This window comes from Pholcus phalangioides, unplaced genomic scaffold, assembly GCF_987345545.1.
Source record: "Pholcus phalangioides strain wild (caught in Gottingen) unplaced genomic scaffold, Ppha-v1.0 ptg000011l_1, whole genome shotgun sequence".
Taxonomy (NCBI): Eukaryota; Metazoa; Arthropoda; class Arachnida; order Araneae; family Pholcidae; genus Pholcus; species Pholcus phalangioides.
Window position 1 is genome coordinate 1,277,731 of NW_028301604.1, and position 15,499 is coordinate 1,293,229.

General features: G+C 34.1%; 1 protein-coding gene across 1 annotated transcript in view; it reads right to left on the bottom strand.

The window, feature by feature from the left end:
- Window positions 1-665: 665 nt before the first annotated feature.
- Window positions 666-15,499, bottom strand: part of LOC149079924 (uncharacterized) — a 170,004-nt gene continuing 155,170 nt past the window's right edge. The window contains exons 4-5 of the mRNA XM_089238808.1: window positions 4,541-4,756; window positions 666-876 (exon numbers count right to left, since the gene is read on the bottom strand). Coding sequence (XP_089094934.1) covers window positions 788-876; window positions 4,541-4,756 — 305 coding nt within the window. The 3' untranslated portion in view covers window positions 666-787. The remainder of the gene's footprint in view (window positions 877-4,540; window positions 4,757-15,499) is intronic.

A 15,499-nucleotide genomic window follows, 5' to 3' on the forward strand; every position in this document is an offset into this window, starting at 1 on the left:
AGACATCGGAATGTCGCAATATTTTTAACCTCGAACTACTCAAAATAAGAAAAAAAGCACATTGTGAGCGTTAAGAGTCATCGGAGCACCAGCCGGTTTTCGTCAAACGAATGGTTTTGCCAAACAAATGAAAAAAAGAGACAGAGAGATAAACATTGTCTTCTCAGTACATTTGACTTTCCAACGTGTTGGTGTTCCTAATGTTACTTATGGATTCGTAAACTTCAGAGATTGCGTAATCTTTCAGAGATGTCTTCTAAATTGTAAGAATTACAGACGAGTTCTGATAACATTTGTCAAATGCGAGCTTCTGAAAAGATGAAGCTTTCCTCAGGCTACAGTTTGCAAAAGCATCAATATTTGAACGCATTTCTAATTAACTCAAATTTGTTTGTTTGTTTTTTTTAAAGAAAAATTGACGGCATGAAGTGTCGTTTTCTTTTTATTAAATATCATCCAAGTCAAGCTTCATTGACGAGAAAGAGTTACTGCAACTGATGAAGCAGCAGCTGTCAACATTCTACAGTCACAGTTTGTCATAGACACAGAAGCAAAAACATAGGCGGCCTACGACTAATTTTTGTTTTTTCAAACTTCTGTTTCCTATACCAAACTTCCATTTTTGACAGAGGTGCTTGAGGTTTTTCTTTTTCAGTTGTTTTTTTACCAGTATTTTTTTTTTTTTTTTTTTTGTTCAAATCAACATCCTAAATTTTTATAACTTCAATGAAAAAGTTGCACATCGTAGCGAACGTCAAGTTTTCAAGCCGTTTTCTCTCTCATCTTTTTAAAGCACGGAAAATCGTGCCGCCCACAACAGAATTACATATTCAAGTTTCGTCAACAGAATGCTATGTCTAATTGTTCTGGCTGAATCTGAAAGAAAAAAATTTAAAAATTATTTTGAGAAATGTACTATACATCAGACGTAAATAAGACGATGATATCCATTGTAAGTAGTATACATACAGGGTGATTCCATAATTCCCCTTGCCACATTTTACTGGTGAAACGTAACGTGGAAAACTCAGATACGTAATTCATGTTGCAAACGGCAGTATAGTTATTAAAATATAAAAATTAACTTTTTTATACGGACACCCTGTTCTCAAAAATCCAAATAGAAAGTTGTTTCCCTGTTTCTTCTCAGGACAACAAAAAATTCCACGTTTCTAAGTGCAATATTCACTGAGAAATTTGAATTGAAAAACTGCATTAATTAAGTTATATATGTATATGTCTCTCTCTCTCCTCATTTATTCGGTTCTTTCCCAACTTTTCTCCGTTTTTTAAATCCAAATATCTCAGCGAATATTGCTGAGATGTATGGAAAACGCGAATTTCTTTTGTTGGCCTCAAGAGAGACAGGGCAAACATGTTATGATTGAGTTTTTTTGGCGGGAACCCTGTTTAAAAAGTTAATCTCTTTATTTTTTATGTGATACAACTCCTCAAATAAATTATGACATTTTAAGAAACCGCATGCCATCTCAAAACTTTTTGCATAACTGAAAGTATACTACTAAAGTCAACGGTTGCAGAGATGGTCCTATGGACAAACAATTTAAATCCTCCAGTACAGTCCTTCTCAAATGTTTAGATAATGAACTTTTCTTAAAAAACAAGAGAAATACAGCTCATAAAATTAACACCTTTTAATGGGATAATACCTGAAGCATTTATACATTTATGAGAAAAATATTTCTAAGAAAAAACTTTTAGAATATTTATAGTATCGAAAATACAAAAAAATGGTTACCTCAAAGTTTAGAGAAAATTCAGATTTAAAAAAAATTAAAGGCTAAATAGGCTTACAAATACAATGCCCATAAGAATACTTATGGTTGTCTTATTCTAAGTATGGATAACTTCCCGATTTATCCCAACATGTTTATCGTATTTGTTTTTAAACGTGTCAATTGTGTTACAATTTACTGCCTTCGAGGGTAAGCTATTCCATTTATTAACAACCCTATTAGAGGAAAAATTCCCTGCGACACCATAACCTCGCATTGTCCCTTACCAATCGATACTCGTGTATCCTTGTAAAAGCAGTCGATTGACGGTATGCTAATAATTCATGGTCCATCCTATCCATCCCGCTGAAAATTTTGAACACTTCGATCATGTCCCCCCGACACCTGCGTTCATTCAATGTAAACATATTGAAAAAATGAAGTCTGTCTTCATAACTCAAGCTCCGTGTGCCAATAAGGACACGCGTAGCTCTTCTCTGCACCCCTTCAACCAAGTCAATATCCCTCTGTAGGTATGGTCTCCAAAACCTTACAGCATGCTCCAGTCGAGGATGAACTAAGCCTCGGAAAAGCGGAAGAATTACTTTAGGAGAACGCGAAGAGAACTTTTTGAAAATAAAACCGAGCATTCCGTTCGATTTTTTGACCACCGCTGAACAATGTTCAGAAAACCTAAAGACGCTCGTCCTAGACCCTAGTTGCATCCCGGTGACCCTAGTTGCATCCGGGATAGTGACACCATTCAACTCGTAAGAGAACCGTGGGTTGTTCGAACCAAAATGAGCGACCATGCACTTGTCAACGCTGAACGTCGTGCTCCATTCATTTGCCCATGCTGTAATCCTGTTTAAGTTGGTCTGGAGAAACTCATTATCGCTTTGATTCCCAATTAACCCCATTAGCTTCACGTCATCTGTGAATTTGCTAGCAATCCCATAGATATACTGATCGAGTTTATCGATAAAAAGTGAAAAAGTATGGGACCAAGGACACTTCCTTGAGGAACTCCACTTGTGACGCCTGTCCAACCAGAGAATTCCCCGTTCACCATAAATCGCCGTGACCTCATAGCTCATGTACTTTTAATTTTGTTTCTTCACATGCACACACATACACAATATCCTTCATGAATCTAATGAAATTCTGTAGGATTCGAACAGAAAAAATGTACCATGCTTCCTCGATAGAGCTCTTGAAATCATCAACAGTCGAATACTGTATTTCATTTGCAAACACATTTACCGTAAGTATGTCTCATACATTTCTAATAGAATTCAAGTCAGGACTCGTCGATGGTCAGTCTAAAACCGATACATTTTTGCGATAAAAGAGCTTTTGTTGTGCTAGCAGATCTTTGAATAAACACGTTATAATGTTGAAATGTCAAGTTTGGTCCTCTTTAAATTTTATCCAATCAGTGGCAAATTTTTCTCTGGGATCTCCTTCAAGCATCAGAGTTTTGACGATCAATTTCAAAAATTAAGGAAGCCTGCCCATTAGAAGAAGCAAATACTGCCCATACCATAATCGAAGCCCCACCTTCCTGTGTGCTGAAAATATTTGACTGCAACATGTGAGTTCCAGTTTTTTTTTTGCACTACTAAATATGATATGAAGCTATTTGTCTCCGTAAAACATGATTTCGTGCCCATTTGTCTCTCTTCTCCACCTTTCTTTAGTGGCAGGCGATTTCCTAACAACTCTTTTATGTGAATCAAATACAAGTTTCTCTGATCTATGAACTGTATCTGTTGAAATTTTCACTTCAGGATCTTTCATAATTTCATGCAAGATCATTTTTCGCGTTGAAACCCATCTTCCAACGGTTTTGTTTTCTCGTAAACCTTTACTGCGTTGCCTACCACAACCAGGTTTTGGCTTTTGGGACACACGTTGGCTCAATACACGCCAGACAATTCATTTCGACCTGCTCAAAGCAATAGCAGCTTTTACAGCTTTTCTTTTTTTGCTTTTAAATGAAGTACTCGAAGGATTTCATCGTACAAAATATCCGACGACTTCGGCAATTTTTTTTAAATGAAAACCAATCCGATAGCTTTCCACTTTTATACTATTACGTCTCTGATACGCCATATAGACTCGATCTTCGAAATTTGCATATAATTGGAAGTTTTTCTAAACGTTTGAGACCGCTATTTTTCAAAATTGTGTGTGTGTGTGTGTGCGTTTACAAAAGCAGAATTTGAAACGGTATCCATGGTGCAGTTAAATATCTATAGCATAGTTTCCCAAACGTTTTGTTTCATCGCCCCCTTCTGCAGAATTTTTTATTCTGTCATCACCCCCTAACTCAAGCCAACCCATAGGATCGATCCTATGTCATACCCGTAGCTTCGATCGCCCCCTTGGTACACATTCCATCGCTCTCCCAGGGGGCGATATTGCCCACTTTGGGAAACACTAGTCTATAGTGTCTAACTTTTTGAGACGGACTGTGTAGTGTGTCGTTAAGGATAGGTAAGAAAAAAATTGAGACCGAAAAAAAGTTGAAAACATAAATCCTGATGGTTACAAACGAATTTTTTCCTATGTTATGGTAGGTGGTCCGTTCCGTTCTTTGCGAAACTGATAATAATAACCACGTGATAACATTATCTATGATTACAAAAAACGGCGTCAAGTATATTTTTAATAACTTTGATAATCAGTGTGTTACGTTTCTTGAATCAATTTTAAGTCATTTTGGTTCTCATACACCATGATTAGTGTAGTCTTTTTCGGAATGTTTCAAACTAAATTAAAATATGCGATCCAACACTTACTGCATGTCGGCTTTCTTGGCCCCCTCAGTTGTGAAGCTTCTGGGCCCCATAATCCATCTCTGCAAACCAATGTATCGGGACCTTCGAGTTTTTTGTTTTTGTTACAGGAGTAACGAACGATTGCCCCTTCTCGTGGATTGCCCCAGCAAGATTTTTCTTCAGACATGTTATAGGTACCAGACCCTGGAGACGGAGGTTTTGGAGGACAGCCAAGAGCTGAAAATACAAAATTGAGCATTATTTTGTGAGGCTGCGAATAACCGTGAAAAGAAATACAGAAAAACAAAATTTCTTTCCCATGTATCAAAGACATTTCTTTCTTGCTTTTTTTTTAAACGTCACTGATGCCATAATTTAACAATAAGTTACTGTGACAAGAAAAAAGTCATGGACAATACTTTTAAGTACAAAAGATTCATCGAAAAAATATTTTTGTGATGTGTTCTTATGTTCACTTTAAATATCGTATAATATACGCTGAAATAAAACGCATTGCAACACTTTGAAGGTATGGGAAGAAATACGATGATTTGAGAAGAGACCCAACATGTGTGATGTTATGAGCATGCGATATCGATATTTTGGAATCTTACATGTGTAGAGTCTGAATACAGGGTGATTCAGGAAGTGAAACTTTAAGGAGTGATAGAACTTAAGGAGTGAATCTAAACAAGTAAAATTTTTTCGTCATACAATGCATCGTCGCAACGCAAGCGTTGAACATCCCTGCCATCGAACGCAGAAAGCTCTGTTATTGCTACATATCGTGTCACTTCTATCATGTATTGTAGAATGAATGTAAAGATGGAGATGCATTTCATGCATGATGCCGCGGACTTGAATGCTCTGGAGTTCCTTATACTATACAGGGAATGTATTTTAGACAAGACGCGTGCCAAATCAAAATACCGCTGAGGAAGTGTACCGGTGTCTCTGTAGAACGAACTTCTTGTTGGTGTCCTCCTGTCACACCCTGTATTCTGCATCAGCTGACAAGGAAGCCCGTTTCGCACAGATACCGGTTAAATCGTTCCAAGATTTTTCTATCTGACACGCAGTTTATGTGTGCAATGGCAGCGCCTTGTCTAGTGACCACGAATCACCCTGTGTTCACCACAAATCACCCTGTATACAGAGTGATCAGTAAATGAGGGACTGGCATAAAGTAACAGCAGCAGACGAGCGACCAATCCGACCAAATTGGGATTTTACGCGTCTTGCCGTTTCTGCGCGGGTGCATTGCTATTGTTCACTTTTTCTCTGGTAATAGCACCGTTCTTTTCTCCTCTTTGGTCTCTTTCTCTCTCTCTCTCTACACCCTCCTTTTCAGAGTGAACATGGAAAATGTAATTTGATAATTGCCGTTCATGGGTTGTGATGGTAAGTACTAATCTATATTACATATATTATTATTTATTTATTTCATTCACATGATGAACGCCCCAAACTTGTGCCAGATGTTGCATTAAGTATGGATTTGACAAATACAGGTCCTCTGGATCCATTCCTCAAAACTTTTAGTTTTTCAATATTGTCTCAAGGTAACTAATCTGTATCACCACTCGTCTGCAGTCGCGAACTGAGTAGCGTGCAATGGTCGCTTTCAGTGGACGACGTCAGACGCTCCTATTCGTCTGAGTCAATGTCGGCTGTTGTCGCCGGCGTAGCTTGCTGCGTGTTGTTGCTTTCAGTAAACGACCAGCCTAATGGTATGTTGACGAACTGTATATCGTTCAAAATAGCCTTAGGATCAGCACGATTCTTTTGATCGACAGGGTTAGAGTGGTGTCAAGCCAGAGCTACGTGGAGCAACGAATGACAAAATATTGTATTCAGTTATGAAACTTAATTTTCCATATTAACAACGATGAATCCCCGATTTCAAGTCATTGAGACACAAAAAGGGGAATTCATACATTATTGGATATGGAATGAATGCGCTTTTCTGCCAACAAAACTAGGACGAACTGGCGAATCTCGTTAACATCATTTAGTTAACTTTGTAGGATGGAATTAACAACACTTTGCTGTGGGTCATATCCACTATAAAACGGACAGTTTCCACTTTCAGCTACTAAATGCAACGGCATTTTTGCAAGGATTAATTATCGTTATTATTAATCGTTAATTAATTAAATTAATTAATTGATTTTAATAATATAGACATATATAGTTTTCCCCTCAAATTTCGAAAAAAAAAATGATTACCGCATCGTAATCGTGGTAGGATTTGTTTCTTGTATAAATCAATGTAAAAATAACCACTACAGTGAAAGCTGTGGCTCGACGCCTCTGTCTTGCCGTATTCTTGGTTACGGGACGAATCCCAAACACCTCCGATAGTACACGTCTTAAAGAACAACACAAACGGACTGTCATTAAAACGTGCTAATATAGGAACTTTTAATTATTAATGAATTATGATTATCAATTAATAAGTGTCAGGAAATAACAAGTTCTCTCATGATAGTTTATTGATTCATTAAAAACAGGCTTTCACTGTTCGTAATAAATAAATTATTTAAATATATAGTGGTTAATCAATTCATTGGTTAATTATTGAATTATAGTTATTATATATAAATAATTATAACTAGTGGATGCTTAATTTGGTTGTAGTTAAATGTATAAATTTTGAACATGCAACTATTTTATCAAATTTATGGTGCAAAGTATTAGAATTATAGTGCAGTTATACTGTATATATTCCCTTTGAGGTTAATAATCTCAGCATCATATTGGAATGCTCATCCAATCAATGACAAGCGAAGTAACTGAATACATAGCGCCGTTTCTCAGATGCCCCCCCCCCCCTTAACAGCATGTAAAATATTTAAAAATTTGCGGTATCTCAGTAATTATTTCAGTTAGAAAGTGTGATTTTTTTCTATTGGACTCAATAAACGCAGTACTAAAAGTTTCTAACTATAAGTTATAGGCATGAGAAGCCGTATAAAAAAAAATTGTATTTCGGTGTATATGCACAGTCCCTTTTGGAATAAATATCTTAGATTCATACGTTTATTAGAAAATTTCTTCTATTTGTGAAGTATGTTTCTATGATTTAGCAGTTTAAAAATTAAAACGAATTTAAGAACTTTATTCCCTATTTCAAATGAATTAACAAAGTAAATTACTCGTAAATTAAGATAACTTCCATACATCTTGTAAATAAGAATTCACTGCCACTATTGATATTGCAAAAAGTTCAAATATACCTGAAAAATATGTCTACGAATATCAATGGAAAGAATATAGAGTTTTCAAATGCTTTATACGTGAGGTATAAAAATAGTAAAATTGCATTACGTGGTTGGATGAGAGAGAAAGAGTCAGTTACTTTTCTGTATATAAAAACACATACACGATTTATTATAACAAATTCTATTCTAGATCGTTCAAAAACCTCCGATGCATACAATATTCGACCGCCACGAAACTCGAAAAAAAAAACCTTTTTATCTTATTCGAATCAAAAATTTATTGAACCGTGTAATAATATATTTTTTTTTATAAAAATGATAATAAAATCTGGGGTATAGAGACCTCAGTTATTTTAGTAAATACAGTATAACTTGGTTAATTCGAATTTTTTCTACTTCCAACTTTCGCGAGCTCTCCTTGAGTTTGCTGTTAATTTAATGTAAACTATTTCTTGTTTAATTCGAACTTCTTTCGAATTTTTTGTTGAATTAGTTGGAGGGAAAAAAAACGTGATTTTTGTATGAGCAAATTTAGTTTGGAAAAATTCTACAAGAAGTCAAACTCTGCTTTTGGATAATTTGGCATTTTTTCCAGTGGACTTCGAATTAACAAAATTCGACTGCATTTTCAGCTTTCTAAATAATTAGCTCCTATTCCAGGAATAGACTTATTATATGTGAAAATTATTTAATTAAAGCACATGTGAAGAGTTTCTTTTCAAAAGAGAACATTTCCACTTTTTTTTCTAAATCCACTTTTCAACGGCTTCTGAATCTCTGGGATAAGCACTGTCGGATTATGCAACAGGGCTTATTCAAACGGGAATATTTTTGGTCGAAATTATAATGTAAATTGGGTCATTTTTAACGTATTCACCCCTTATTCATTCATACTTCGGTATTTTTCATTCAAAAGGGAACGTGACAAAACGATTGTCCAATTGGCGTTAAGGGATTTTTTTCAAAGTGGCATTTTATAGTAGAACCCAGGGGCGCAGCCAGAAGTTTCATTCGGGGGGGGGGGGCAAAATGAAAAAAACAATTGATTTGGCCATCTTTTTCCCTTTTCTCGGTGATTTTCTCACATTTCGGGGGGGGGGAGGGGACCAGATCCCCAAGTCCCCCCTCGCTATGCCCTTGATAGAACCTCTCGATAACGGACACCCATGGGGACAGAGAATTTCGCTAACGAGGAGTGTCTATTAATGGACAGTAAAATACATTGATTCCCGTCGACGTGCTTCAAAAAAGTGCCCGTTGGTGGATGTGTCCGAGTGTCCGTCATTGAAGGTTCTACTGTAGAATAATCGTGTTTTTTATGTTATTCACGAGAGAGAAGTAAGGGTACCTTACTCTCTCTTGGCTGGGTGAATCTTTCTGGAATTAACGAGTGGAGTCGAAATTTTCAATTTTTTGGACTTTTAACCAGCTCTAATTTTTACCAACAACTCTATTTCCACTAATTTTCTTTCAAAACGAAAAATTTCCAAAATTTGAATGTAGATAACTCCCTTTAATGTTTATCTAAGAAACATAATATTTACATATTCTTAATTCACTCCGTCATGTTACATGCCGGGCTATTTTCTACTTTAGTAAAGCAGTCCATTCCGGAGAAAAAAACGTTTTTTTATTTCTACTGTAAATTTATCAAAAGTGGAAATGTTCCCTTTCGAAAATATGCTCTGAAATGTCTGAAATATATCTGAAATATACAGACTACCGATAATAATATACGTCATATCGTATACACCGAATAGTGTGTGCAAAATTTGGTATCAGACCGACTATTGGTTTTAGCTGCAGAATTCGCTGAGAATAGATCATGTTATTTTATGTTCACCCCGCATCTCTAGAAAAAAAATAATACAGGGATAAAATACTCTCCTCAGTGAATGATGAACTACTAATGATGATTTTATAAAATCATTTATATAATCTCGACTATAACTTGACTGATGTAATGATGCGACCATTTAGATGATTCAATTCCCTCGATTAAGAACGCTTTCTTCGATTAATCAGAATCACACGCGACTCTTGCTGAGGTTTCTTCATAAAGATAAATGGTCGTTCACTTCACGAGGTTTTAAATAGATTTCAGCCGCGTTCTCGGCGATTTTTCTACGCGAGAACCGATACTGTATTATTAACAACTTCTTTTTCTTGGCGATTTTTTTTTTCATTTTGAATTTCGAGAATAAGAGAGAAAAAGTCAGTTTAATGGGGGGGGGGGGGTTCCTACTTTTTAACATGGTGAAAAATTTTCTTATGTTGAAATATTATTAAAAATATCATTTCTATTGATTTATTTCGAAACTTTACCACATATATTTGGTTGTGTATGCTATCCTATGTGCCAGTGCAAAATTTTACATATCTCCAAGCTTGAGCACATGATAAAATAACATGACTTCGACGAAATTGAATAAATATTGTTTCAAAACAAACGAAACGGTTCTGTTCATAAAATAGCGAAAAAGATTTGAGATCCATTCATAAATGCTTGCGTTATAATTTTTTTTTAATTTAAAAAATTTCAAAAATTTGAAACCTAATTTCGAATAAGAGATTAATTCGATAAAATCTCCAAATCTTTTTCACCATTTTAATGAAATGAAGTGGTTTTTTTTTTAGTCTGAATCATTTTTTATTCAATTACATTGACTTCATGCTATTTTATCATGCGTGTAAGCTGTTTTTAATGTATTTTTAAATTCGTAAAAAATTAAGTATTAACGATTTGTAAGATTTTGTACTGGCATAGGGTAACACACACAATCTAATATATATATGGTGAAAATTTTACATAAATCAATGAATAAATGATATTTTTAATAATACTTTTATATAAGCTATGACTTAAAGTCCCATCCCTGAGGATTTGACGCCGAGAGGTAATCCTGTGCAGGGGTTAGCGAATGAGATCAGTATTAAAATTAGGAAGCCCTAGAAATAACACATGTCTGATTGTCACCATTTCCGAGGGACTCCGATAGGGAAAAAAAAGAACTGCAATTTGGTGAAACGAGTCAATTTACTAAAAAAAAAAAAAAAACCAAACAATATAAAGTGTCAAGTTTATAATTTTAAGTTTATTGCCCAGTTCAATATTGTCAGGTCTTTGCAGTGCATAAAAGAGGACATAAGAGTCCGTGCACAGATCAAGATATTTGATGTTCATCTCTCTAGCCCTTTGTAGGGAGAGGTTTGTTAGAGGTTCTTTCTCTCTCGATACGATTTTCAACAATGGAAATTATTGAATCTCGTAACAATCAACTGATATTTAAAGATGTGGAAGATTGAAGCGTGCATTAAGTTCCCACAAACGTGCATAGTATATCCATTCACGTATATTCATTGGATATATCACTCACAAAGTTTAAGGAGTATCACATCTTTTAACATGGTAAAAACTATGCTCTAGTTGAAATATCATTAAAAATACTATTTAACCATTGATTCAAAATTTCAAATTTTTTACATATGTTTTTGATAAATATTCTATTCTATACCAGAGAAAAGTATTAAGTTTTGCACATCTCTAATACTTATTTTTTTTTTTTGAAAATTTTCAATAAAATACATTATAAAGAGCTTGCGCGCATGATAAAATGACATAGCTTCAATGTAACCACACAATTTCGGAATTAAAATGAAGAAAACAGGTCATTTCACAAAATGAACTAACCGATTGAAATTTCATTGATGCATTCTTAATTAAAATTCAATTTAAAATTTAAATTTTCAAAAATTAAAAACAATTTTTTTTATATAAATCAAATATTTATGTATGGATCTGAAATCATTTAGTTCAATTTCAATCGTTGTATCAATGCAAATAAAAACTGCTATTTTTTTTTAAATCGGGGTGGGGGGGGGGTTAATTATTTCTTGAATTATCATGCATGCGTGGTTGAAAATTGGGGTTTTGAGAAATCGCAAAAAACGTAAAAATCTTCACCACACAATAACCCCCTTTTATTTACATTTTTATTTTTAAACAACTCGTGTTCCAAGTGGAATTTTAGCATGCGGTTTTTAGTAGGTAATACAGTGAGAGCCAAAATTTTCTTCGATATATATATGTATATAAGTGAGTAAAGAAACCATAGATTTTTCTATGCTTTGAAGGGCATGAGATCCCCTAAAATCCCAATAGAAATCAAGTTGAATTCAGAGGATTCAGTTATAGTATGCTGCATAAGGGATAGTATTTATGAAAAAGTTTTGCGATAAAATTAAAGTACAGTAGAGTCTCGTTATAACGGACTAATAGGGGTTGAAGGTTGTTCGTTATTATGAAAATCCGATTTATAACAAATAATTCTTTTACGGGTGTAATGCTACAGGGTGTACATCAATGAAAGTACACTAGTTAGCTGTAAAAGTGTTTATTCATTATTAGCCTTTAACATAGGTTGGATTGAAAGAGTTGTGTACGTATACACTGTATTAATTTAATTTTTCTAGCTGACGAGCGGCGGTATGAGTCACGCAGCACATCCATATTTACGCAAAACAAAACAACGATCGATGTTCAATCGCTTGCTTGGAAATGCTTTTTAAACGAGTTAGTACTTTTTTACATACTTAAAACGAGTTTTAAATTCGTTAGATAAAAATTTTGCAATTTTTATAATTTTTTTAGCTGTCCATTGTAAGCGAAGTTCGTTATAGTAGGATTTTACTGTATTTGGAAAGAATGTTCAAAGACTTGAGAATCAGAAGAACAACAAATCCAGTTGGAAAAAATGGATTCGTTGTATCATTAAACATGAACTCTCTGATCCATTACCTCTCAAAAATCCATTTTCTCATCTGCGTTTTCTGTTCCGCTGATTCTGAAGTCTTTTAAACATCTGTAACAATTATTACTATCTCTTCTTGTTAACAATGAAACAAGAAAAAGGAAATATATGACCAGAATAAGATAATTCACAATATAACCAACAAAATATGCTGTATTTTTTAGGGTATTTTTTGTTTCTCGTCACGGAGTTCCGTGACACGAATATTCTTCCGGCGTCTCACGTGACAAAAAAGTATTAAACACACACTATGGTTCTTTACTGTTTTATATATATGTAATTTTTTTTTTTTGTGGCCTTTCTTTTCTGAGTTTTGTAGTAACATAAACAGCGGCCAAACGTGATTTTCACGTAGTTATCTCACCACTTTCAGCCCATTACGGCCAAAGAAAAATGATCCAAGCTTGTTGAAACACTGCGGAAAAACGTACACGTGGTTCACGAATTTCGTGCAAACGCCAGAAAACGAGCAGGTGAAGGTTTGAAAGTAAAATAAAATAATATGAAATAAAGCAAAAATGGTTTTAAAAAAAATGATAATACGGGAAAATGACTGTGTTGATGTGTCGCGGAATTCAGTTGCCGCGAGATTATCATTGTATTTTGTAAATGTATACCTACCAACAACCTAGCAGAAATGAGAAATTTTCCAAAAAAATAACATAACCACGTTATCGTCTACCGTTTGATACACATACGTTTAATCACCGATAAGTTTTATTATTGTAAACTGCAAGGAGAGAGGGGAATCCAGTTTTATCTCATTACAACACTTTATATATATAAGAGCTTTTTATACATTATCCTAACAATAAACTCAGCACGATAAGACAAATACGAAAGTAAAACACACAAACGGTAAAATGTAAAAGATAATACATTTAATGGAGTCACGTTTTAAATAAATTTTAAAACTTTGAACAACTAAAAATATTTTATGGTTTATAAGTAGTCTTTTTTTATACTTAGCGACTCTAGATTCTATTTCGCGTGGTTTTTTTAATAATTAGAAGATGGTGCAGGAATTTTTGCCTCTGAGACTTTACCCGTATCAGGTTTTCCGGTTTGTCTGAAACCTCGGTAAATTTATACAAAGAATATCTATTCAAATGAAACACATCGGAATAATCTAAAGTTGTTTTACACAATGATTGAATTTTATTACAATATAGCTAGTTATCATAGCTAAAATTTTATATTTCTCTTTTTTGGATTTGATACCTGTTTCGTTTTTTTTTTAACATTTTACTCAGATTCTGGAAAGAACTTTGAAGAAGAACTTAAGAGGTCGCTTACTATTTATGATGGTCAAAAAGCCTCATAAACTATGCTTTAATAGAAATATTATTTTAACCATTGATTTATTTTCAATTTGTTACGCATGTATTCAATTGCACTGTATGCACTATGCTATGACAATACAATGTTTTACATACCTTTGTAACTTTTCTTTTTACAAATTTTCAAACATTAAGAAAAATACATTAATAAAACCTTGTGTGCATGATAAAATAGCATGACATGGATAATATTGAATAAAAATTTATTCAAAACAAAAGAAACTATTGTTCATAGAATGAGGAAAAATATTTGAAATCCATTCATAAATACTTGATTTGCAAAAAAATTAATTTTCATTTTTAGTATTAAAAGTTTAAAATTAAAATTAAATTTTAAATAAGCCTGATTTTATATGAACTGAACAGTTTTTATTTATTTTGAATCAATTTTCTATCAACTCATGTCATGCTATTTCATCATGAGTGCAAGGTACTAATATGCAAATAATTATATGTGTGTAATAAGTAAATATGTAAAAGAATAAGTATCAAGATATATTAAACATTGTATTGACATTACAAAGCACATAGAATTGACTACACATGTATCAAATTTGAAATACATTTGGTCAAATAATATTTTTAATGGTACTTCTACTAGAGCATAGTTTCTGCGGCTTTTTGATCATGTTGAAAGGTATGGGACTTCTTCAATACCTAAATTATATTTTTTGGTCTATGTTTATGCTTCGATGACCAGATCGGAAGTTCTGGAGGAAAGTCCATTTAGTATAAAGTACGGGGTTCGTGCGGAAGCCATTGAAACTCGTTAATGATATGAATATCTATCAAGATTTTAATGAATTTTGTTAGTTTGCGTTCATCCTGACATTTCATAAAACTTTTTCGCTCTTGAACAACACGTGGAGAGTTTCATGTGAAATACCAAAAAAAAAGGGATGTGTAATATATATTTATACGGCATTGAATGTGTGTCTGACAGCGTGAGAAAAAAAAAAGATATTTTTTTTAAATAAAAGAGGTTTCCTAGATACCATACAAAGTCTTGCCATTAAATTGGTGGAGGCAAAAAAATCGTTTGAAGATACAGCAATAGCATGGTACCGGTATTCGTACGACTTATCCAGGGCAGCGAAGCGTTGAAATCCCTAATGTTAGATTTGGTGGAAGCGCAGTGTTACCTTCTCTTCAGGGAGTAATAGGGATTTTTCCAGACGTCATTAGCTGTTGAAGACTGGACTTGGGAAAAAGAGGAACACAAAACTCTCTCTTCTCAAATAGGAACAAGAACAAGTAGATTCTCAGTAGCTATCGACTCGTGTACTCGGTTGTTTGTATAGATCACACTGGCTGAGAAGGGTTCGAATAGAGGACTAGCGAAACAAATTGTTGTCAACGCTAACCAACCGTGGTGAGTTGATGGAAGGCTATATGGGCTATCAAACCCGTTTCTCTTTTCTTTTCTCACTTTCCGAAAGCGGTACTTACGACATTGATATCTCTGCACGTTACGACTATCTTTTGGTACCATCAGCTAACGGGATATATATTCATTCCTATTTTCTTTTCTCTAAATGCCTCCTCTTCTTGACCATACAAATTATGTCTTTAATAAATTTCAAACGACTACAGCGACAAGAAATT